At 41.9% G+C, this 21,503-nt stretch overlaps 9 protein-coding genes across 9 annotated transcripts; 3 read left to right on the forward strand and 6 right to left on the reverse strand.

Annotated features, from left to right (window-relative positions):
* Positions 1-1,402: 1,402 nt before the first annotated feature.
* ATC70_005330 (uncharacterized protein) lies at positions 1,403-2,674 on the reverse strand (the record flags this gene model as incomplete). The annotated part of the gene is made up of 3 exons (XM_064824625.1): positions 1,403-1,636; positions 1,693-1,765; positions 1,821-2,674. 3 exons carry the CDS (start codon positions 2,672-2,674, stop codon positions 1,403-1,405), a joined length of 1,161 nt encoding a protein of 386 aa, XP_064680002.1.
* Positions 2,675-2,761: 87 nt separating this feature from the next.
* On the reverse strand, positions 2,762-3,817 carry ATC70_005331 (uncharacterized protein; the record flags this gene model as incomplete). The annotated part of the gene is made up of 1 exon (XM_064824626.1): positions 2,762-3,817. The coding sequence occupies one exon, from the start codon at positions 3,815-3,817 to the stop codon at positions 2,762-2,764; it is 1,056 nt and encodes a 351-aa protein (XP_064680003.1).
* Positions 3,818-4,016: 199 nt separating this feature from the next.
* Positions 4,017-7,841, forward strand: ATC70_005332 (uncharacterized protein; the record flags this gene model as incomplete). Its single annotated transcript, XM_064824627.1, has 7 exons — positions 4,017-4,177; positions 4,233-4,326; positions 4,385-4,435; positions 4,495-4,544; positions 4,599-6,097; positions 6,154-6,288; positions 6,355-7,841. The coding sequence occupies 7 exons, from the start codon at positions 4,017-4,019 to the stop codon at positions 7,839-7,841; spliced, it is 3,477 nt and encodes a 1,158-aa protein (XP_064680004.1).
* Positions 7,842-7,959: 118 nt separating this feature from the next.
* ATC70_005333 (uncharacterized protein) lies at positions 7,960-10,635 on the reverse strand (the record flags this gene model as incomplete). The annotated part of the gene is made up of 7 exons (XM_064824628.1): positions 7,960-8,027; positions 8,090-8,387; positions 8,457-8,660; positions 8,721-8,932; positions 8,993-9,612; positions 9,668-10,209; positions 10,282-10,635. The coding sequence occupies 7 exons, from the start codon at positions 10,633-10,635 to the stop codon at positions 7,960-7,962; spliced, it is 2,298 nt and encodes a 765-aa protein (XP_064680005.1).
* A 238-nt stretch (positions 10,636-10,873) lies between these two features.
* Positions 10,874-12,283, reverse strand: CDC3_1 (Cell division control protein 3; the record flags this gene model as incomplete). The annotated part of the gene is made up of 8 exons (XM_064824629.1): positions 10,874-10,963; positions 11,024-11,079; positions 11,139-11,191; positions 11,250-11,397; positions 11,456-11,719; positions 11,804-11,842; positions 11,900-12,011; positions 12,086-12,283. The coding sequence occupies 8 exons, from the start codon at positions 12,281-12,283 to the stop codon at positions 10,874-10,876; spliced, it is 960 nt and encodes a 319-aa protein (XP_064680006.1).
* Positions 12,284-12,957: 674 nt separating this feature from the next.
* Positions 12,958-13,330, forward strand: ATC70_005335 (uncharacterized protein; the record flags this gene model as incomplete). Its single annotated transcript, XM_064824630.1, has 3 exons — positions 12,958-13,052; positions 13,139-13,210; positions 13,285-13,330. 3 exons carry the CDS (start codon positions 12,958-12,960, stop codon positions 13,328-13,330), a joined length of 213 nt encoding a protein of 70 aa, XP_064680007.1.
* A 584-nt stretch (positions 13,331-13,914) lies between these two features.
* On the forward strand, positions 13,915-16,299 carry OGG1 (8-oxoguanine glycosylase ogg1; the record flags this gene model as incomplete). The annotated part of the gene is made up of 5 exons (XM_064824631.1): positions 13,915-14,197; positions 14,282-14,557; positions 14,628-15,977; positions 16,035-16,219; positions 16,285-16,299. The coding sequence occupies 5 exons, from the start codon at positions 13,915-13,917 to the stop codon at positions 16,297-16,299; spliced, it is 2,109 nt and encodes a 702-aa protein (XP_064680008.1).
* A 147-nt stretch (positions 16,300-16,446) lies between these two features.
* DUN1_2 (serine/threonine protein kinase) lies at positions 16,447-18,287 on the reverse strand (the record flags this gene model as incomplete). The annotated part of the gene is made up of 3 exons (XM_064824632.1): positions 16,447-16,498; positions 16,562-18,084; positions 18,141-18,287. The coding sequence occupies 3 exons, from the start codon at positions 18,285-18,287 to the stop codon at positions 16,447-16,449; spliced, it is 1,722 nt and encodes a 573-aa protein (XP_064680009.1).
* A 141-nt stretch (positions 18,288-18,428) lies between these two features.
* On the reverse strand, positions 18,429-19,782 carry ATC70_005338 (uncharacterized protein; the record flags this gene model as incomplete). Its single annotated transcript, XM_064824633.1, has 6 exons — positions 18,429-18,466; positions 18,522-18,670; positions 18,732-19,045; positions 19,101-19,295; positions 19,351-19,564; positions 19,658-19,782. 6 exons carry the CDS (start codon positions 19,780-19,782, stop codon positions 18,429-18,431), a joined length of 1,035 nt encoding a protein of 344 aa, XP_064680010.1.
* Between the last annotated feature and the right edge of the window lie 1,721 nt (positions 19,783-21,503).

The raw sequence follows: 21,503 nt of genomic DNA on the forward strand, positions 1-21,503 counted from the left end.
CATGATAAACAAACCGATTTGGTGGTGGTACACATCATGTTGATATCTTGTACAAAATTGTCTGCAGAGAAGGCTTGAGACCGGTGGCGTGGCTCATAGTAATGCTATCTTAATCCCTAGGTAGCGTAGCAGTAGATTTGTAGCGCGTGTCAATGGTATCGGCCTGTCGGGTTTTGGTAAATCTCTTGCGAGCAGTTTGCTAGGAGCAGAGAAAGTTGATGAAATTCTGTCCTCTTCTAGTTGTTGATTTGCATGGAGAGCACAGATAAAAATGGAGTTAGGTATATCCAATTGCAGCAATGACTATATTCAACGGAAGTGGAGAGCATCATGTTGTAGTTTGATATCCAGTATAACTAATCCACTTTGATGACGAGGTAAGGTTCAGGTAGTCTGGGTTTACGACTTTGGTGTTGGTATTCTCTGATAAATAATTTCGTTCTTTAAAAAAAGGGGGGAAGAAACACAATGCAATCATTGGGTTCAGGCAATTTTTTTAGTGGAAGACACCAACCAATGAGAGAGTACCGGCATGCCGCCGCTTACACCTCAGGCATTGAATGTCAAATATGAGCCAAACGGTAGTCGTTTTGTCGCATTTTCTCAACAATCTTTAAGGTCACATAGCAGCCGTTCTAGCCAAATATATAGTAAAATTGTTGTATTATTTGGATGTGCAAGTAAAAACAGGATTAAATTTGCTCATCTTGAGTGTTTCTAAAAAACATGCCATTTTGGCATGAGGGTTGGGGTCCAAAAACAGGGTTGTAACTTGATTCTGACATTACTCTGCCAAAAGTAGGTATTTACTTGTAATTCAAACTTTAAAATGTGTGTGTAAATACAGTCTATATGATACAGTGAAACTTGGCACAAAATCATGCAAAAGCTGCTAGTGTTGTATGTGATTTAGTCACATTTTCGACGTTTTATTAACTTTTCATCTTCCTAATAGGTTATTCTATCTTTAATGAGTAGTTAATTATACTGCTACCATGTGTTTAAACAGGTTTACTTACAAGTTAGAATACAGTTTGCTTAGTAAAATTTGCAGTAAATCGCAATTTTGCAAATTTGATGCAGACTTTAAATCGCTGATTTCTTGACGATGGGAGGAGCCAGAGCTCTCAAATTAACACGGATAAAGTCTCCAAAGTAGTTTCTATAGTATGAGTAAAAAAATTGCGAAATAAAAATGCCATCCTGAAAAAAAGTTGTAGATCCAAGTTTTTCAAAAAATTTCATTTTGAAGATTTTCGTATGGAGTGTCACCCAAATTGAAAGTCAGAAATAGCTGGCTTTAATTTTCACAGCGATTTATGCAAAGAACAGACGACATTGGCATGGCAATTATTCAGCTCAAATGAATACAAATTTAATCAAACGTGTCTTTATTAGCCCACTAATGCTTGTCAGGAACAGCAACCGTCTTTTTGCCCAGTAATTTCGCACGAATTCTTTCAGGCATTTCCATTAATGCGCCAGATGTTTTGTCGCCTCCTCCGTTATTATTACCCCCTTTACCATTACCTACGGATTTCTTTAACTCACGGATGGTGTTGGTCATGTAAGGCCACATATGATTAGGACCAAATTGCATATAAGCGATGCCTAGAGACGCACCTCCGAGATGAGCCTATTCAAAATAAATGTCAACATGAGAATTGTAATTAACTCTTGTCAAGTACATACAAAATGATCAAACATGCGCCAGCGCATTAAAATTCCCGCTGCATCCAGTGTCAAGAAAGCTGGCACTGCATACCTAGATACATATATAAGTCCATCATTAGATATCATAGTGGCGTCATTCAACATACGTGATTTTGAATGGTATCCAAGGTAATAATGCAACAAATGCAACTGCATCAGGGTACAAATACGCTGTGCCTGTCAGCAGGCCATACAAAGCGCCACTTGCGCCCATACTAGGTAGGATGGGTCTTGCTGCTATATGTCTCGCCATCAATTGTAATTGATGAGAAATGACGTTAGCACCGATGCCTAATGACAGATACAGCGCCACGAATTGCTCTCTTCCTAGCAGATCATGCAAGACAGGACCAAGAGACCATAAGCCAACCATGTTGACTGTCAGATGGACCGCATTACGGTGTGAAAAGCAGCTGGTGAATAAAGTCCATTGCCGATTGCTGGCAGGATTATGACAAAAGTAGCGAGTCATGTATTTCTGTAGGGCAGGGACTTTCCAGCAAGCGAATACAGCAATGTTGATGGATATGAGTGCAGCGATTGTTTTTTCAGATTCGGGCATGTAGAAAGCAGTTTCAGCTGTTGATAACAATGGCCGTTTAAGTTGCACAGGGAGCGCATTGTATTGCTCTAATCTTTGCTGCAAATCTTGTAAAACTTGATTTTGATATTCTCGTATCAACTTTTTCTTCTCCTTGTATACATCTGACCAAACCAAATTGTCGTCTGTAATGATGTCGCGTAATGTGTTGCCAGCTTGTTTCCTCAGCTTTTGCCATATGGTTTCCTTTTCCTTTTCATGTATGCAAGCAGCTGTGAAGAAGATAGTGGTGCAAGAGACTGCGCCAAACAGCAACGGCTTGATGTAGCTGGGTGATTGCTGTGGATGATTAATTGTATGTATAAAAGACCGTTTTATTTGCAAATGATGACCATGCTGAATGAGTACTCTACGAAGCATGGTGATGATATATGTATATAAGACTATGTAGACAAAAAAAAAGGGAAGAAAAAGAAAAAGAGCATGAATATAAAGGGCGCGGTATTTTTAATTCTTGGTAAAGATGTTTCCAATAATGCTCTTTACAGATGGATCCACCTTGTCAAGTGATTTCTTGCCCAACTTTGAAGGATCCACTTCGCGATCCACTTTGGCTCTTTGTGCAAATGTTCTTTGAATCTTTTGTGGCTTCTGTTCGTTTGCTGTGTTGGTATCAGATGCTGCTTCACGTTTGCGTTTCTTTTGCTCCATATTCTCCAACATCTTGGCGCGCTCCACATTCTGAATATAGGTCTTGTTTTCACGGTTAGCTTGAGCAATTTCGTTGCGAAGACGCTGTTTGCGAGCTTGCTTCTCATGAGCCATGTGTTCTGTCAAGTTGTGCCATTTGAATTTGTTCAAGTATTTGATGCTCCACAATTCGTCGTGATAAGGGCTTGTTCGTTTTCCACCCATTGGTCTCGTATTCAAATATTCAGCTAATGCCTTTGCACGCTTCTTGTCCTTGAACTCAACCCATCCTTCAACAAAATTGGCTCGCTTGTTCTTTGTGTACTTTTTACGGCGTGCTGCAATCTTGGCGTCTTCAGGAACGAGGTAGATGCGTCCGATTTCTGCGTGCTTTTCCAGCAATGATCGAACTTTTTTGGGTCGCATGAAGGGTGGAATGCGAGACAAGTAGCAAACACCAGTTCTCTTTCTGGCCTTCTCAAATTTTTCCAGCTCTTCAGGTGTCAGCTTTTTGAGCTTTTTGGATAAGTTTTTCTTTCTCTTCTTGTCTTCAGGCGCATCAAATCCTTCCTCATTCTCCATATCATCGTCACTGTCTGATAAAGAATCAGTGCCGTCTTGCTTGGCCTTTGTTTCTATCTCTGCTTCGTCTTCGGCCTTGTTTTGTGTATCGTTGTCGTCATCCTCATCTTCTTCATCGTCGTCGCTGGCATCGCTGGCATCGCTAGCATCGCTGTCAAGAGATTGCTTTTGAAGACGAGCTGCCGAGAAACGACTATCTTCTTGCTCCTCTTCGTCCAAAGATACGTCCTCTTCCTCAGTGTCGTTTTCGAGACCGAATAAATCCTCCTTCTTGTTCTTGGCAGTAGACATGATGTGTGTATTCAAGTAAAAAAAAAAAAAAAAAAAAGGTGCTTGAGTATTACTGTTTGAAAAAATTCATTTAATATGAGTGTGGCGTCCCAATCCATCAAAACAATCGAGTCCGCGAGTAAAAAGTGTCACATTAAACCAACCCAAAATTAAAGCATATTTGATTTTTCTTCTTGATCAACAACTTTATTATACAACAATGGGAAAATCAAGACCTCGTTTCAATGAGAAAGCTCGAGCATCCTCTCGAAAACCCAATCAGCGACCTCATCCAAAGGCAAGAGATGGTGGATTAGGACCGCAAGCATTCGATCCATCGACAGCAACAACATCAACAGCACAAAAGCAGAGTAATGAGGGGTAATTAACCATCATGCCACCCAATAAACAACCCACATACTGACTTGTCTAGTAGTGATTCTAATGAACTTATGATTATTCCCGGCGAATCAAAGAAAAGCGAAGCCAACGAGCGCACCAACGCCAAATTGACAGAGTCCTTTAAAGAGGTAAGATTGCATGATATCTAGCATGTGCAGCAGCAGTAGAACTCATTGAAATGGTTAGCCTGAAAAGTACATGTCGAAAAAGAAGAGAAAGAAGATGGAGAAATACATTGTGAGTTTTGTACCTGGATTTAGGTTGGAATGTGCCCTTCTAATGCGTTGGTTGGACAGGAACAAAAATTGAAGAAGGATGCCAGAGCCGGCTTGATTGAAAAACTATCGTAAGTAAGATGCCATCCTATTACTGAACCTGCACACTCATATGACTTGTATAGAACTGCCTCTTGGTCTTCAGACTTGCTCAAATCCTCTAAACTGATCGGTAGATCAGGACAAACATTGCGTGAACAATTGCGACAAGCCATGCTGGAACAGAAAGCTGGTGTTGCCATCAGTGATGAGAGTGTACCTTTAGTGGTCGAAAAAGAGATTGAGGAATTACCGCCCATGCCAGAGATTGTGTATGCAGCTGAAGCGCCCAAAGAGCAGCCTGTGGTAGGCAGTGCATTAGCAGGTGGGCTGCCTCTTGTCATGCGTAAACGAAAAAAGAAGCAATCCACGATTCCCAAGATTGCGAAAAAGAGATACAAGAAGAGAAAGGGCATGGAATCTGATTCTTCATTTGACAGCTCTGATTCAGGAAATGATGACAGTGAAGACGAGCAACAAACCCAACAACACACAAAGGTGGCTGATTTGTTGGATGAGGTGGTGACGGATGGAACAACACAAATTGAAGCTGTGACAGAAGCAGCCAAGCACATTGTCGTGGATGTACCTCAACGACAGGAGGAAGAGTTTGATGACATCAAGGTGCAACTGCTCAAGAGTAATCGTGAAGGCGATTTGGCAGAGGATGTAGCCAAGCCATTCTATGTGTCTGTCAACCGCACACCTGAGATTCAAGCTGCCCGTCTCAAACTGCCCGTGTGTGGTGAGGAGCAGACCATCATGGAAGCGATTCGCAACAATACAGTTGTTATTATCTGTGGTGAGACAGGTTCTGGTAAGACTACCCAGGTGCCTCAATTTCTATACGAAGCAGGTTGGTCTCATCCAGACAGCGATAATCCTGGTTTGATCGGTGTGACACAGCCTCGTCGTGTTGCCACTGTGAGCATGGCTAAGCGTGTGGCACAAGAATTGAACCTGACAGATAAAGAAGTATCGCATCAAATTCGTTATGACGCCACTGTGTCTGACAAGACGAGAATCAAGTTTATGACAGATGGTGTGCTGTTGCGTGAAATGTCTCAAGATCTCCTGTTGACAAAGTATTCCACCATCATTATCGATGAAGCCCATGAACGCAACCTGAACACGGACATCCTGATTGGTGTTGTGAGTCGCGTGCTCAAGCTGAGAGCTGAACTGAGTCGTGAAGACAGAGACAAAATCAAGCCTTTGCGTGTAGTCATCATGTCTGCTACTTTGCGTGTGTCTGATTTCACTGAAAACAAGACTCTGTTTCCCGTAGTGCCTCCTGTTATCAACGTCAATGCCAGACAATACCCTGTAGCCATTCATTTCAACAAAAAGACTCCCTTGGACCATGTAGGCGAGGCGTACAAGAAGATTACGAAAATCCACGAGCGTCTGCCTAATGGTGGCATTTTGGTATTCTTGACAGGTCAAAATGAAATCAATCAGTTGTGCAAACAGTTGAGAAAAAGATACCCAGCGCTGCCTCCCAAGGCGACAAAGAAACAAGTTAAGAAGGAAGAGCAAGCCATTGAATTGGAGTCCAAGCAGGTGAATGAGCCCGCTGGAAAAGGTAGTGTAGTCGATGCTTGGTGCGAGATGCCTGATACTGACATGTCGTCTACATAGCTGATATTGAAGACGAAGCGTTGGAGTTGGGTGATAATCAGGTAGAGGAAGATTTTGATTTGGATTCTGATGATGACGACGACGATGACATTGCTGAAGGCTTTGAGGATGAAGAGCTGGAAGATGTCAAGGATGGTAAGCATGGCACAGCGAGATGACATGTCAGTGGCATTGTTGGTATTGACTCGATTGTCTGAATAGCGCCATTGCATGTGCTTCCCTTATACTCTATGCTGCCCACTGAAGCGCAACTGCGTGTCTTTGAGCCGCCTCCAGAGGGCACTCGTCTCTGCGTCATTGCCACCAATGTGGCTGAAACGTCTGTTACGATTCCCGGTGTTCGCTATGTGGTTGATTGTGGTAAATCCAAGGAACGCAAATACGACGTCGAGACCGGTGTGCAATCGTTTGAGATTGACTGGACATCACAAGCGTCTGCTGGACAACGTGCGGGTCGTGCTGGTAGAACAGGGCCTGGCCACTGCTATCGCTTGTTCTCTTCTGCCGTGTTTGACAATGAATTTGAAAAGTTCTCTACGCCTGAAATCCACCGTATGCCCATTGAAGGTGTCGTGCTGAGCATGAAGTCCATGAACATTGACAATGTCGTCAATTTCCCCTTCCCTACGCCTCCACCCAGAGAGAGCTTGTTCAAGGCAGAGAAATTGCTGGGTTACCTTGGTGCTATCAATACCAGCACAAAGCGCATTACAGAGTTTGGCCAAACCATGTCGTTGTTCCCCATCACACCCCGTTTTGCAAAGATGCTGATCATTGGACAACAGCACGGCTGCTTGCCGTTTGTCATTGCCATTGTGTCTGCGCTGTCTGTTGGAGACCCATTCATTCAAGACTACCATTTAGATGAGAATCAGCCTGAAGATAGTGATGATGAAGATGTTGGCCGTCGCGAATTGCACAACATTACCAGTGAATCCGTTGCTGAAAAGGAGAGAAGAAAGCTCGTCCGCAAAAAGTACTATTCATCTCAAATGAAGCATGCTGGTTTGGATCCCTCTAGCGACATTTTGAAGCTACTCAACGTCGTAGGTGCTTATGAGTATGCTGGTGCCACTGCCTCTTTCTGCGAAGACAACTTTTTGAGACCCAAAGCCATGGAGGAGATTCGCAAATTGAGACGTCAGTTGACCAATCTGGTGTCTAGCAACTTTCCTGATGTAGATGTCTGTTTGGATCCCAAAATGAAGCCTCCCAATGCCGTTCAGCTCAAGGTGTTGAGACAAGTGCTGACCGCAGGCTTCATTGATTCAGTGGCTGTTAGACAAGATGTGTTGGAAACAGGTGGCGGTAAAGGTGTGCGTTACAAGAACTCGAGAAATGTCGTCTATAAGCTACTGTGGAGCGATGAGGAAGCCTTCATTCATCCAAGTTCCGTGTTGTATAGTCAAGAGCCTCCTGCCATGTTGGTGTACAGTGAACTCTATAAGGGCGGCAAAACGTGGCTCAAAGGTGTCACTGCTGTGGAATCCAAGTGGATTGCAAAGATTGGCAAGGATCTCTGCTCGTTTGGAAGACCTTTGGATTTCCCATTACCCAAATACACGACTGATAAAAAGGACCGCAAGTTGGTTTATGTAGTGCCTAGTTTTGGACCCAAGAGTTGGCCATTGCCTCCAATTCAAGTAGAACAACGCAGAGAAGGTACTCGTTGGGTGACGAGTTTGTAGATTAATTAAAATAAAAGAGGCCCTTTAGAATAGATAATAGAAGAGAGAGCGTTTTATTGATATAAAAAGTGGGTACGCTAGTAAAGCTTATCTGCATGTACATTTTCTATAGACTCCATCATGGGTCATCATGCTTTAAGGAAAGCTTTAATTTTCTAGCCTTTTCCCTTAAATATTTAGAGAAGGCTGTATAAAGAGAGACGTGAGTGTTGCAGCCTGCGAGATGTGTACATGATGGCTCTACTTACATCGACGGTAAAAGTTGGGTCTGGTCGCAGCCATGTAAAGTGAGTACGACCTTGTTTGTCCATCGTCTATAGCAATATGTCTCAGGATGGGGTAAGCGATGGCTGGATTGACTGTTGCATAATTCAGATAGAGAACGCCTGCCCAAGGACTACTGATAGTGGGTGCTACATTGGCTAATTTCTGATCCCATTCTTGAGACACAAATTCAGATGTACGCATGTATTCAGCCAAGATGGGAGTCATGGGAAGCTGTTGAATGCCATGAATGTACTCTAGGTATCTTCCAAAGTAAGTCGTCTAAAAGTAATGAGAGTAAGTCTATGTTTTACATGTGTAAAAGAAAGGGAGAGAGAGAGAGATACTTGCATAATCCGCCTTTTGTTCAAAGTAAATACCAACCACCTTGTTTTCTACCATCTGCTTGGGTCTGTTCTTGTTGCCATCCAACATCCAAAAATACTCGTACGTGGTTCTCTTGGTAATAGCTAGTTGCAAATTAGCTAAATTGTGCATGGCCACGTTTTTGGTAGCGAGGCCCCACAGCTTTGTGCCCCAGTAAAAGTTGACAGACTGTATGCGCCATGAAGGTTAAGTATCTCGTGCATAAATACATTGTATGTTCCAAATTACCTCTGGTACAGACTCTTGGTCTCTACCGTCTAATGCGCCGTCTACCTTGATACCGCCAGCCCAACTATGACCAGCAAACCAATCCCAATTTCTGAATGGTGCAAAGTAAGTGTCGTTTTCAACAGGATTGTTGACATCGCGGATGAGTGTCTCTGTCCAAGCTTTCAGTTCTTGGGCTCTCCAGGAAGGATCTAAATGGTGAATGATGGCAGCTTCATCAAACAAGTGTCAGTGCACTCTAGTAGTACTCAAGTATGCGTGGTATGACTTACCTGTTACGACGAAATACCCTTGGTGATAATGATGGTCGTTGTAGTAAGAGTGGCCAAACGCTGCATCCTTGTTTCCAGTGCCACCCATTTCGACAGGGAGGCCAGCGAGAGAAACAATGCCCTTGTACACAGGATCATAGCGGAAGGGGTCCTCTTGACGGTTCTCTAGGTAAGGCACAAAAGCCTGTTTCAATTTGTCAAGGGCAACTTGAGCCAACTCTGGATTGCGGAGACCAGTGATATCAGGCTCATTCAAGACAAGAGCTGTCAGTGCTACCTTTTGAAGGCCCTTGCCAGAAAAGTAATTATCGCCGCGCTGTGTATGTTGCGTATAGTTGCTCTCGACATCAGACACCAACTGCTGCAGAATCTCGTTGTGAGTAGATTGTTCAGGCGAGGGTCTTTCTGGAAACCATTCGGTGCGGCTCAAATCAGATTCCTGGAGAGCCCATTGATCACCGATAACAGCTTGCATAGGACCTTTGGAACTAGATTGCAAGATGAGGTTGGTTTTCGTGACGGAATGCAATGAGAAGCTCTTCATGTGGTGAGGATAGGCATAAGTAAGTAAAGGTTTGGATACATCTCCTGCCTTGTGCCAATCAATGGTATACTTGGACCTACAGCGCGTAGTTAATTAGTAGTGTACAATCAAGGCTTTGTGAATGCACTTGCCCATCTTTACTGGTATCCACGGTTCCTGCAGTAGGCCAAACTCCGTGATGCGCATCCAAGAGAGCCTCATCCTCCGCAGAGGGCAGTTTTGCTACTTGAATGACGCCATTGTATTTATTCAAAGCAACCAGATTATTCATATCTCGCTTTGTCAATGTAAGAGGGCCATCCAATGCGTAGATGAGATATGTACTGGTAGGATTATCGTTGAAAGAGATCTTGAACTTTTTGCCTGTATACATGTCGCCTTGTACCTGATCTGCAGTAACACTGATGATGGCATGTTGTGTGAAGAATTGAGGGGTTAAACCTGTGTAAGCGGCGGTAATAAACGATTGGCCTCTGACGAGAGGAAATTCCACTTTGCCATTGCTTCCAGATAAGCGTAAATGCGCATTGAAATGGCCCCAACTGGTAACAAGCGGTTTAGGTGCCTGTGTCCATTCTTGCGCAGTGAGACGAATATCTACTACTACTCCATTGATAATATAGCCGGCGGGAGAAGGAGGAATGTTGTTCATAGCAGGATACGATCCAATGACCTAAATCACAATAGTGAGATGTGTTGATATGTATTGAAAACATCAAGCTAAACGTAAACGCATCGCACCTACCTTGTCATGAGGTTGCGAAATGGATAAGCCGGGATTTCCACCAAACCCGTCCAATAGCCTCAAGATGTAAGGGTCAGATGTTGTGGGTGCCAAGTTGTTGACACTGGGATAAAATAGATTGCTGATCCAAGACGAGGTAGGTACGACAGCCTTAAATTCTGGATCTGCATAGACGGGAGGAAATGGATGCTGGATCGATGGGAAGACAGAAGGAGGTGCCGGTGTTGAGGCATCCACGGGTTCAAGTAGATGATTTGATGTTTTCATGGAAGACGACGCTGTAGCTTGTACCTGGAGATGCCGAGAAGACAGGAAGAGACTTACAGTAAGCACAATGCTTACTGAGAGTTTCATTTTTTTTAAAATAACAATTGCGAGAGAGAGAGAGAGAGAGAGAAAAGAGCCTTTCTATCACTATCTAAATCTATCCTCCCATCTGTATCTCGCCCATCATTTTATACACATTCTCGCAATTTTAAGTTTATCTGTTCCTGCTCAGTGCAGAAAACAGATCGAGACAACATACACACACATATTTGATGATTTCAATTGAAACTTCATTTCTCTCTTTCTGTTAGTTTATTTACAAAATCTATTTTTCCTCCAACACGTCCTTTAATGATGCGTTGGCTGAACCACGTTTTTTCGGTAATGGTGTATTTTCAGAAGGCTTCCATCCAATCTAGAATGGCAGTGGTGGTTAGAATGGCATGATATAGGGCCCATACAAACAATGACTTACAAGATAAATGATGGAAAATGTAGCTGGAATAGTTCCATCAGGATTACCATGTAGCTCTGCAGTAAATTTTTTTTTTTAAGTATAATGCTTACAAGCTGTTAGCAATAAGTCATACCCTGATAGATCGATGCTGCTGCCATAAGCGTATCTCGTTTTAAAAATGGTCGTCTAGACAAACAATCATAAACATTAGAAATTAAATAAACATAAACAGGCTCTTTTTTACCTTGACAACACAGAATTGCTCTCCCCCATAGCTCTAAGATCCTGCATCAGTTCGAAAGCACTTGGGTAATTCACTTGAATCTCGTCCACATCGACAGTCGTCAACGTGAACCCTGCGCGAGTCAACATACGAGACATGTCACTTGAATCTAAACGAAAGAGGGGCATCAATGCAACTAGCGCCTACATCCTCTTTACTAAACATACCAGCCATAGGCGATATACGTGGTGAGATGCCACTTTCTCTCTCTACTTCAGCCAGCTGTAGCGATGTTCTCAACTCGAACAAAGTATCTCCACCAAACATAGCTCCAATAAACACACCATCAGGCTTCAATGAGTTTTTGATCTGAATCAATGCACCGGGTAGATCGTTGACCCAGTTCAGCGAAAGACTGCTGACAACGGCGTCTAGTGAGTTCTCTGCAAATGGTAAATGCTCTTCGTCAACCACTTGTCTTTCAACCTCGACTAAAAGTGAAAATTAGTCCATAGCTTTTTTTTTTTTTTTTTTTTTTTTTTTTTTTTGCTTAGTGTGTTAGAACAAATTTTTACCCTCATAAGATACATCTTTATCTCGGTTCAGTGATTTCTCTGAAATTTATATGAGTATGATTAGACAATGCATGGATTCGTATTCTGTATCTTTACCTGACATGTCGCACATGATTAGTTTTTTCATCATGTCTTTGGTGGCATGCTTTACAATATGTCCACATCCAGAACCCAAATCTACCACTGTATCAAAATCTCGGTTGATGTCCTAAAAGAGTGCGTTAGTCAAGCTAAAGGCCCTCTTGAGAGAGAGAGAGAGAAAAAAAGGCTATGTGTATTTACCAACAGTCTGTCTGCTACACGAGCTGCTATTTCATCTTTGAGGTAGTCCACCGTACGACTCTCTTCCACGTTGAAGGCAGCACGATCTTTCTGAAGCTTCTTTGCTTCACGATTAAATACGTGAAATGCTTGCGGTGTAGTAGCATAATGGCGCTGTGCTGTTGTTGTGATGGATCGTCGAATGGCTGTGGTAAACATAATTTGCTTATTGTAAGGAAAGAGGGAGACTTTCTCAACACATCCGGGGTGTGTGTGCTGCTCTTTTTCAAAATCTGTCTGCTTTCCAAATTTGAATTTATCTGTAAAATGTCAAAAGATCACAAAGGGAGATGTGGCATAATCATCTGGACCAGACATGAATGAATGGTTTCCCAAGCCTCATCTTGTATATAGTTTTGAAACTATAAACCACAAACTGAGGCTCAGAAAACGTTATTTGTCATCAAATCACAGTACTTTAAGGGAAAGAAGCCAAAAAGAAACTGCACCTAATGAGCTGGGCTCATTTTCAGATTTAAGCATCTATTTCTGACACATCAAATGAGCTATTTTACTTATTGATAATAGCTCTCATTATAAGTTACTTTGCTGTACTGATCGCACATGTAGATTGACTGCATTTGTATACTTGCAAACGCCAAGTAACTGTCTATGAAGAGGGTTACCCAATATCTGATACGGCATCATGTGTTGCTAGCCATGTCCTACAAACAAAAAGGTCTTTCATCAAGCAGAAAAAAACGATTCTTTTTTAAACTTTTGGCAGAGGTGTTACACGGCTTTGTAAAGCGAGATTTATATATAAACCTTTAGAAAACCAAAGCAATTCCGTTTTAGCCTTTTTTCTTTCTTTCTTCCTCTTTCTCAACATCATGTCTCAACCCTATTACAATCAGCAACCCGGAGGCGATCCCGGTCAATACTACAGTGCTCCTCCACCAGGTCAGCAAGGCTACTATCAACCAGCGTAAGTGTATTTTTTTTTTTTTTGCCAAGATTGTTGTTGTTTACACATAGGCTAAATGGCAAAATTAAAATTTCATACATGTATAGACCACCACCACAAACCATCATCGTTCAACAAGAGAGGCCTCAGGAGAACGATCATTCCTGCTGTTGGGGATGGTAAGTGCTAACAAAAGATGAAATGTGTGATGTGTCAGAACAGAGATGACTAAATGTTGCATCTCTCCATTCAGTTTGGTAGCCATGTGTATTTGCTGTGCCCTGGATGAAATATGTTAAATTAGACCTTGTCCATGCCCATTTCTCTACAGCTAAATACACTATATATAAAGAACCTCTTTACACTATATCTTCTTGTGCCATGACACTGTGCTTCGACCGGCACTCAGTAGTTGCCCCTGAAAAAAAAAAGAACTTCAGTGATTCCGTTGAGGAACATGGCGCCATACAGCCACACCATGATAACCAGATCCTCACAATACGATGTACCTATCCAACGGCTAGAAGTACACGCGAGCGATCAAAACCAAAACAAACAAAACGGGTGACCGTGCTGAGCATGCATAAATCAGGTTTCTACCTTATGAGAATGCCAAGCAAGTATCTCTTCTCGCACTCAAGTGAGCACCTCACTGTATAATGGTCCAATGCATCATCTGATGGCAATGTGTTTCAGGTGTCCCGTTGACTCAAAGAATGCAATTTTGTATTCTGTTGTATGACAATCACCGTAGTACATTTTACTGTATACAATATGTGTTGTTGATAAATCTTTAAACCCCTCCTTGTTTTCATCTCTTTCTCTTTTTTTTTCTTCTCCTTAATTTTGTGTATACACACGCACTTAAATCCACTTGCTCTTCATGTCTTCTTTTCAAAGGAGATTTGCATCTCTTTTGAGTACTGATAATTCGTCACCTTCCACTACTACAACAACAACAGCAGCAGCAGCAGCAGCCACATCCACCAAGATACAATCACCCACATCAGCTTCACCTGCAACAGCAAACAACTTGACACCAGACATGGCTTTGTTCAACTCACCCAACATGGGTAGCAATATTCGTCTTTCGCCTGCAGATCGACAACATCATCAAAGGCCTGTATCCGAGGTCTTAAAGCCTGAGAGTTTCATTTCTCCTGAAGGTAAAGTTTTTTTTTTTTTTTTTTTTTTTTTTTTTTGCTCTGCGTAGATTGATCCGCACTGTTTTATCTCACACATCATTTTAGCCCAAGTGCTTGATAAATGGTTTGAAGACTTGCAGCAATATGAAAGCAGCCTGGAATCCATGGCGACAGCTAGTCTAGACCCCAAGTATAAAGAAGAAGTGCAACATGTTGATCAGTGGTTTCGGTACCTGAATGAAGCGGAGCGTACCGCAACAATTTACACTCTTTTGCAGCATTCAACTCAGGTCCAGATTAGGTTCTTTATCACTGTGTTGCAACAGATGGATAGAAAGGACCCAGTAGGTGCATTGTTATCACCAACACATCCAGAGAAAGGTTTGTTTTTTCAGGGCACTTATGCTGGTTTCTCCTGGGTATCTAATAGCCTACGACTGTGATGATGTAGTGGACATGCAAGCACAGCTCACAGGAGCTATGAAGAAGGCTGAATTGGAAGCCAGTCAGAAACTACTTTCTGTATTACCCTATCAAACAGGCCAAGTTATTGCGAGACCTAATGCCAATGCGATTAGACGGCAACACATTGATAGGCACTCATTTGCTCTAGGCGATACAGAGGAATACGATCATCTATTTTCTAGAGTCCCTGGCGATTATTCTTTGAGAAACAGCTATGCTAGTCAGCAACAGCAGCAGCAGCAGCAGCAGCAGCAGCATAGAGGCATGTTTGATCATCCCATCAACACGCGACCTAAATCTGTTATCGAAGGCAATGCGTCCATTTTCTCCAATGACTGGTCTTATGGAGGCTTCGGCCAGCACCATCAGCAGCAGCCTCAGCAGCAGCAAAGACCCAATGCTACTGTAGGCGCTAATCGACCCAAATCAGCTGATATTTCCAACTGGTCGTATGGATTGACATCCTCAGTTAGTTCGAAAAGTGTGCGTGATGGTAGTAAAGACTCGTTGGTGTCTCCTTGGTCAGGTCTCTCTCCTACTGTAAATACGTTTCGAGAGCAGCAACAGCAACAACAATCACAACAGCAAAATGAAGTGGATCAGCAGTTGTCCATGATGGCCAACAAGTGGAATTTAGGCGGAGGAGGAGGAGGAGGAGGAAATGGCAGTAATAACAGATCCTCGATCATTTTGAATGATGATACCAACGGATTCAAAAGACGTGCAACTGCCATGAGCATACCTGAAACAGCAGACGAGCAGTATCATGTGCAATCACCACCTGCCACGCCTGCACCTGTTGTGAATAATCCCACTACCGCCAATATTGTCCTGTCCTTGTACGATGAATCTGTCAGCACACCGTCTACTTCGACTCAACTATTCGGCCATAATGAAAAGAGAGACTCATTTTATAAGACAGGCGAATCATCGCCTGTGCCTTCGCAATCTACATCGATGAATTTGTTTAGCATGTCCACCAATACACGTTCTAGTACTCATCCCGTGCCAAAGCAGCAACAACAACAACAACATACATTTGGCCAATTTTTGAACCCCAATGATCGTATCAATACCAACGAGTCAGTGGAAACTGGATATTACAGTGACCATAGTGATACATCGAATCGAAGCAATGGATCTAAATCTTACTATAACAACAACAGCAACAAGAAAAAGGTACATTATGCAGGAAATAATGTCGCTCATAATGGAGGGTATTACAACAGCAACGCATTGCGAAATGGTGGTGGTGGTGGTGGCAATCATACTCCTGCTGCAACAACAAAGGAGAGCAAAAAGAATGTCGATGCTATTGACATGGACTTGCTAGAAGGTATACACGTACAAGAACAGATAGCATCAAGTAGAAAAAGCTAACAATTTGATACAGATATTCCTGCTTGGCTTAGGAGTCTTCGTTTACATAAATACAATCCTATTTTTGAGAGCATGAAATGGCAAGACATGCTGAAAATGGATGATGAAGCTCTTTTGAATAAGGGGGTGGCAGCTTTAGGCGCTAGACGCAAGTTGTTGAAGGTCTTTGATCAGGTGAAAGCTCATTGTGCAGCACAAGTAAGTTTTATATATATGTACAGTCTAAAGAGTATAGATGATGCTAACATGTAGGCTTCCCTTAGAACATCACATATTAATAAAGGGCATTCGTTGTCTTGGCTTTTTTTTTTTACAAGCATCATCAGCAAACATTTAGCTTTATTTATTTCTACATTAATTGAATACCATAAAAAAAATCGGATATCTGTAAAAACAGCTTTAAATATATCCTGCTCATTATTAGGCTATTTAGAAGAGACACCAAAATCAAGCATTTGGAATGAGGTCTTGTCTTGGCTATAATTGAAAAAAAAAAAGCTCAATGGATATCACGTCTATTCACATTTCATAGCAACTTACTTGTGTATAGCTACGACGCATTTACTCTTGTTGAAAGTAACCCACCAAACACCTTTGACGTCGCTTACCAAATCATAGAGAAATCTTCCTGTCTTTATATCCCACATCTTCAATCCACCCTCAGAACCTGATATCACTTTTTCATCATCATGTTTGAAGCAAGTGATGGCGCCTTCGTGTCCGTGTCTACCAGCCAACACATGCTCGCACACACCGGTATCAGGGCTCCATACACGCAATGTTCTGTCAGCAGCGGCACTGACCAGATGCTGTCGAGTCAAACCGAGTAAGCCTACGAGAATGGAATGGCCGTCCAATTTGTGTAAGCATTCGCCAGTGATCAAATCCCAGATGTAAATGGTGCTGTCCATGCTGCCACTCATGCATTGCTGTCTTGGAGGATCAATGACAACGGAATATACATTACTGGTGTGTCCTTCCATACGATGTATCATGCGCCCGGTTTCCAGATTCCAAACAACCACGGTATTATCATAGCTCCCACTCACAAGTGTATTACCATGAGCAGCAATGGAACGCACTGAATTGGTGTGTCCTACCAGCAGAAACTTGAACCATGGATTAGCTCCTTCGCCTATAAATTGCTCAGCTTCTGTTTCAACATCAGGTAAGTTCCAGACACGAATAGAGAAATCTCGGGATCCAGTAACAATCAAGGGTTGGCTTGGTTCTAATCTACCATTCACCATAACAGGCATAACGATAAGCAAGCATCGAACAGTGGAGGTATGCCCTTTGAAGATATGGGTACATTTACGCTCACGCATGTTCCAGACACGCACTGTACGGTCAATGGAACCACTGACCAGCGTGTTATCTACATACTGCAAAGCCCAGACACCACCACCATGACCTTCCAACTGATACATCTGAGACGGGTCATTTGTGTCGTAGATGTTGATCATGGCATCGGTAGCACCACTGACAATCTTGTCCTCGTCAAACTGCAAGCAGGTAACAATGTTGTCAGTATGGCCTTGGAATTCGGTGCGTTTAAAGCGGCCCTTTTTCCAGTTGAGTTGCAATGTGTATTGGTATTTGTAATGGTCTTTGAAAGCTTTTGTTGTATGTGTTGCTGGTAAATTAAAGCCGCCTTTCTCTAATAATCGCTGCCATGTGTTCTTGTCGCCATCGATAATATGCTGCCATGTTTTGCTGACACGTGAGGCAGTGCATAACGATTGTACGTCTAAATAGCTAATGACTTGGAGTTTGAGTTCATAAGGCAGAGAAGCGAGGAAATCTCGCTTGAGAATGGGTATGATCAAAGAGTTCAACAGCTGGAGTGTGTTTTTGTTGGAACGCTTCAGCAGGTGGAATAGCGTGGTAGATTGTGTATGAGGCGACAACGACTCAAACTCCTTTGTCAACTGTGGGAGGCTCTGAATAGCTTCCAACACTTTTGGCATAGGCGAAGGAGACGGAAATGAGGCTGGGTGAATCGTAGACGTCTGTTGTTGTTGTTGCAGTGTATTATATTGATGTAGATTTTCATATATATTCTGTCTGTATGTGTGAGTGGATTGCTATAGTAGCCCACACACTGTATGACACTCACCTGAGAGAGACACTGAGGGGGTATGGTTGCGTTTGTTAATGGGTATTGCTGGTTTTTAGGTGATGAATAAGCGGGGATATTTTCATTTGAATCGATGGTAATTTGTACAATGGAAGTGGTGGGCTTTTGTTGTAGATTTTCAGGCATTTATTTACAATTTATTTTCTGTTAAAACCAACAAAGAGAGAGAAAGGGAAAAAAAAAGAGCAAAAGAGCAAAAGAGAAACGAACCAACCCTTTTGTTTATTTAGTGCTACAGTTCAGATTTTATGTCTCAGCCCACGAAAATTAAATGTTTTGATAGCCTTTCTTTTCCTTGACAAGGTCTGTGTGCATGTGTTTGTATCAGTCAATGCCATGGAATGCTTTCAAAATGCTTACCAAAGTAAGGATGCGCCATGGCTTCTTGCGCTGTTAGCCTCTCTTGATGGTCATATCTAAGTAACTTATCCAGGAAGTCAAACAATTCGCTCGACATGTACCGTTTGTTGTGGGGCCCAATGAATTTCGACCATGGTAAAGGCTTACATCTATTGCCCTCGCTGTTAAACACAAAAGGGTGCTTTTCGAGCACTAGAACTGTTTACTTACGGTTTGATGAGTCCATCGTATTGCCGACTTAACGTAAGCTTGTATTTTTTCAAATAAGCGTACAGTGCATTTGTGCCGAGCACTTTTGTTATGACAACCAGTTGATCGTAGTTATCTTGTCCATTGAAAAAGGGGTCTTTTCGAAACACCATACCAGCCAACATGGCCCCAAAACTCCATAAATCCAGGCTATAATCGTACAATTTTAGATCCACTAGCAATTCGGGTCCTTTGTAACAACGAGATGCAACACGCACATTGTATTCAGTTTTAGGCAGATAGAAATCAGCCAATCCCCAATCAATCAGGCGCAACTATATAGAGAGCGATAAGCAACATGTGCGTAATGTCAAAAGAAAGCTCTCTTACCTTGCGATGCTCGTGGTCTATCATGACATTATGAGGCTTCACATCGCGATGCATAATACCATGTGAATGGCTATACTCCAATGCCTTTAGTAATTCCAGCATATAAAATCGAACATCGTAGTCTGTGAATCGAGGATAGAGCATCTTGAATTCCATGTTGTTTACATGCTCAAATATCAATGAGGGCGTTTTAGACTGACTAATAGTATAAGCCGAATAGAATATGCCTTGCCCCACACAGTTTATATACCTGAGGATCTCGCACAATGTCCAACAACTCTACAATATTGGTGCCGCCCGCCAAATTTTGAAGAATTTTGATTTCTCGCTTGATCTTTTTTTTCTTTACAGGCTTCAATACTTTGATAACGACTCGAATGTGAGTAGGTGTATGTCTACCCTCAAACACTTCAGAATATTTTCCTCGGCCGACTTTTCTACATATTTCATAATCGTCTTGATTACTACAAGCGAAAAAAAAAAAGAAAAAAAAAAAAAAAAAAAAAAAAAAAAAGGTTATGCATGTCGATTTTACAAAATGAAAATGTAGTTTTTACCCCCAATTGACTTGTAATTTGTCATAGTCATAATATTCTGGAGATCTATCTAAACTTGCATTGGCGTAGACTCGCGCTACAGTCGGATCTGTGGTAACAGAGTCCTCGCTCAAGGTAATATCCATAATGCGAAAGAAAAGGGGAAAGGGAGAGCAGGGACGAGGAAATAAAATGCATTATCTTGCTTTGTTCAGCTGTTGCGCCGTGACGTATGTAAATTGGATAGCATCAGCTAGGAAGAAATATGCGACAACCCCCAATTTGTTGATAGAGTGTAACCGTTTTGTGTGCTGATCTTTTTTGAATTTGATCATGGGAAGTTTAATACAGCTCAGGCTACATGAGTCGTAGTGGTTTTTCATGCTTCCTGATAGGAGTTTGGAGCACTTTGATTGAATTTACTTTGCAATCTTTGAAACTATGAAATGTGAGTCTTGTAGAGTTTTTACAACGACATCATCTTTTTACAGGATATACAGTTCATTGATGTAGAAAGAAAGAATATAAATAAAGTCGACCACCAAATTCCAGTGTAGGGTTTGATTTCAAGATCGAATGTAAAGCTATGTATACATGGGTGTGTACTCTATTTATTGGCTTAAACATCAAGCATTGTTCAACCTCAAATTCCAACCTAACATCAAAGTCATGCAAACATTGCCAAGGCGCTGGTTTTGCCAGCAAGAAGCCGCCGCCAGATCAGGTTAAATCTCTGGCTGTATTTTATACGCCCCTTTATTTGTTGGCTTTGGGTCAATTTTCGACTTGTTTGAACTATTTTGCCTCTTGTAAGCATCCAAGGATATAGTTAGTTTTAATTAGTTTAGTATAGTATAGTTTAGTACTTATTCATTATTCTTGTATCCATTTCTTCTGTCTCAATTGCAACTGTCTCTTCATTTTGACGTTTTACTCTTAGTGTACGCGGCTCAATCAGTAAACTTTTTTTTTTAAAAAAAAAAGCAAGATTCAACTATATAAATTGTGATGATCATCCTAGGAATCCTAATCCATTCTGATAGCACTTTTCAAGACGCTTCTAATGGTATCATTTATCAGAGTTGTTTTGAGTAGCTTATTAAGCAATGGTTGAACGTAAGAAATGAGGTTTATGGCCAAAATGTCAAGATTTCTCATACCAAGGTCTCATAAAAGTAGTTTCAGGAGCTGCTTTGGGTTGATAGAAACATTTCGATTCAATATGTGCCATAGTAAAAGTCTTTAGTTTAATTTTCGATGAAAATTATGAGGTACCCTTATGGTTTTGGTTCGCCTGCAAAAGTTGAGCAATGGTGCCGGTAAGCAAGTGCTAGATGAGAGCACTTGTTTGGTGCTTTTCTAGCAGTTTAAAACTGCTTCTGCAAAGAGAAAAAAACTGGTCAAGTGTACTCAAATTTTCGTTGTGTTTTGCATACTTTGAGTAGTAGGAGGCAAAGCAAGTATCCCATCTATCTGTATCGTAAAAGAGTCAAATCTCCAGTTATGGAGGGTGCTCACAGGGCAGTGAAAAGTGGAAAAGTCAATATCAGTAGTGCATTGGATGAAGCTTACAGTATTTAGATGAGCAAAGACTATCAGCAGCGCAAACCGCCGCCGTGTGGACTGATTCTCATCAAAGAGAAGCACCCAAATTATAGAGGTACCACAAGCCATAACGTATTTATGCTTACGCTGACATCGCATTCTGGGGAAATACTTGAGACATATAGATCGTGGCATTCACACACTGATAGCAAATATTCATTTAGAAAGGCTGCTAAATATGATTACCTGGTTCTGTATAAACCATAACAAGGTATTATTTCGAGTGTCTTCATTCTTTCAGTTTCCATGGGAGCACAAATTC

This window comes from Mucor velutinosus, assembly GCF_035048745.1.
Source record: "Mucor velutinosus strain NIH1002 chromosome Unknown tig00001544, whole genome shotgun sequence".
NCBI classification, from domain to species: domain Eukaryota; kingdom Fungi; phylum Mucoromycota; class Mucoromycetes; order Mucorales; family Mucoraceae; genus Mucor; species Mucor velutinosus.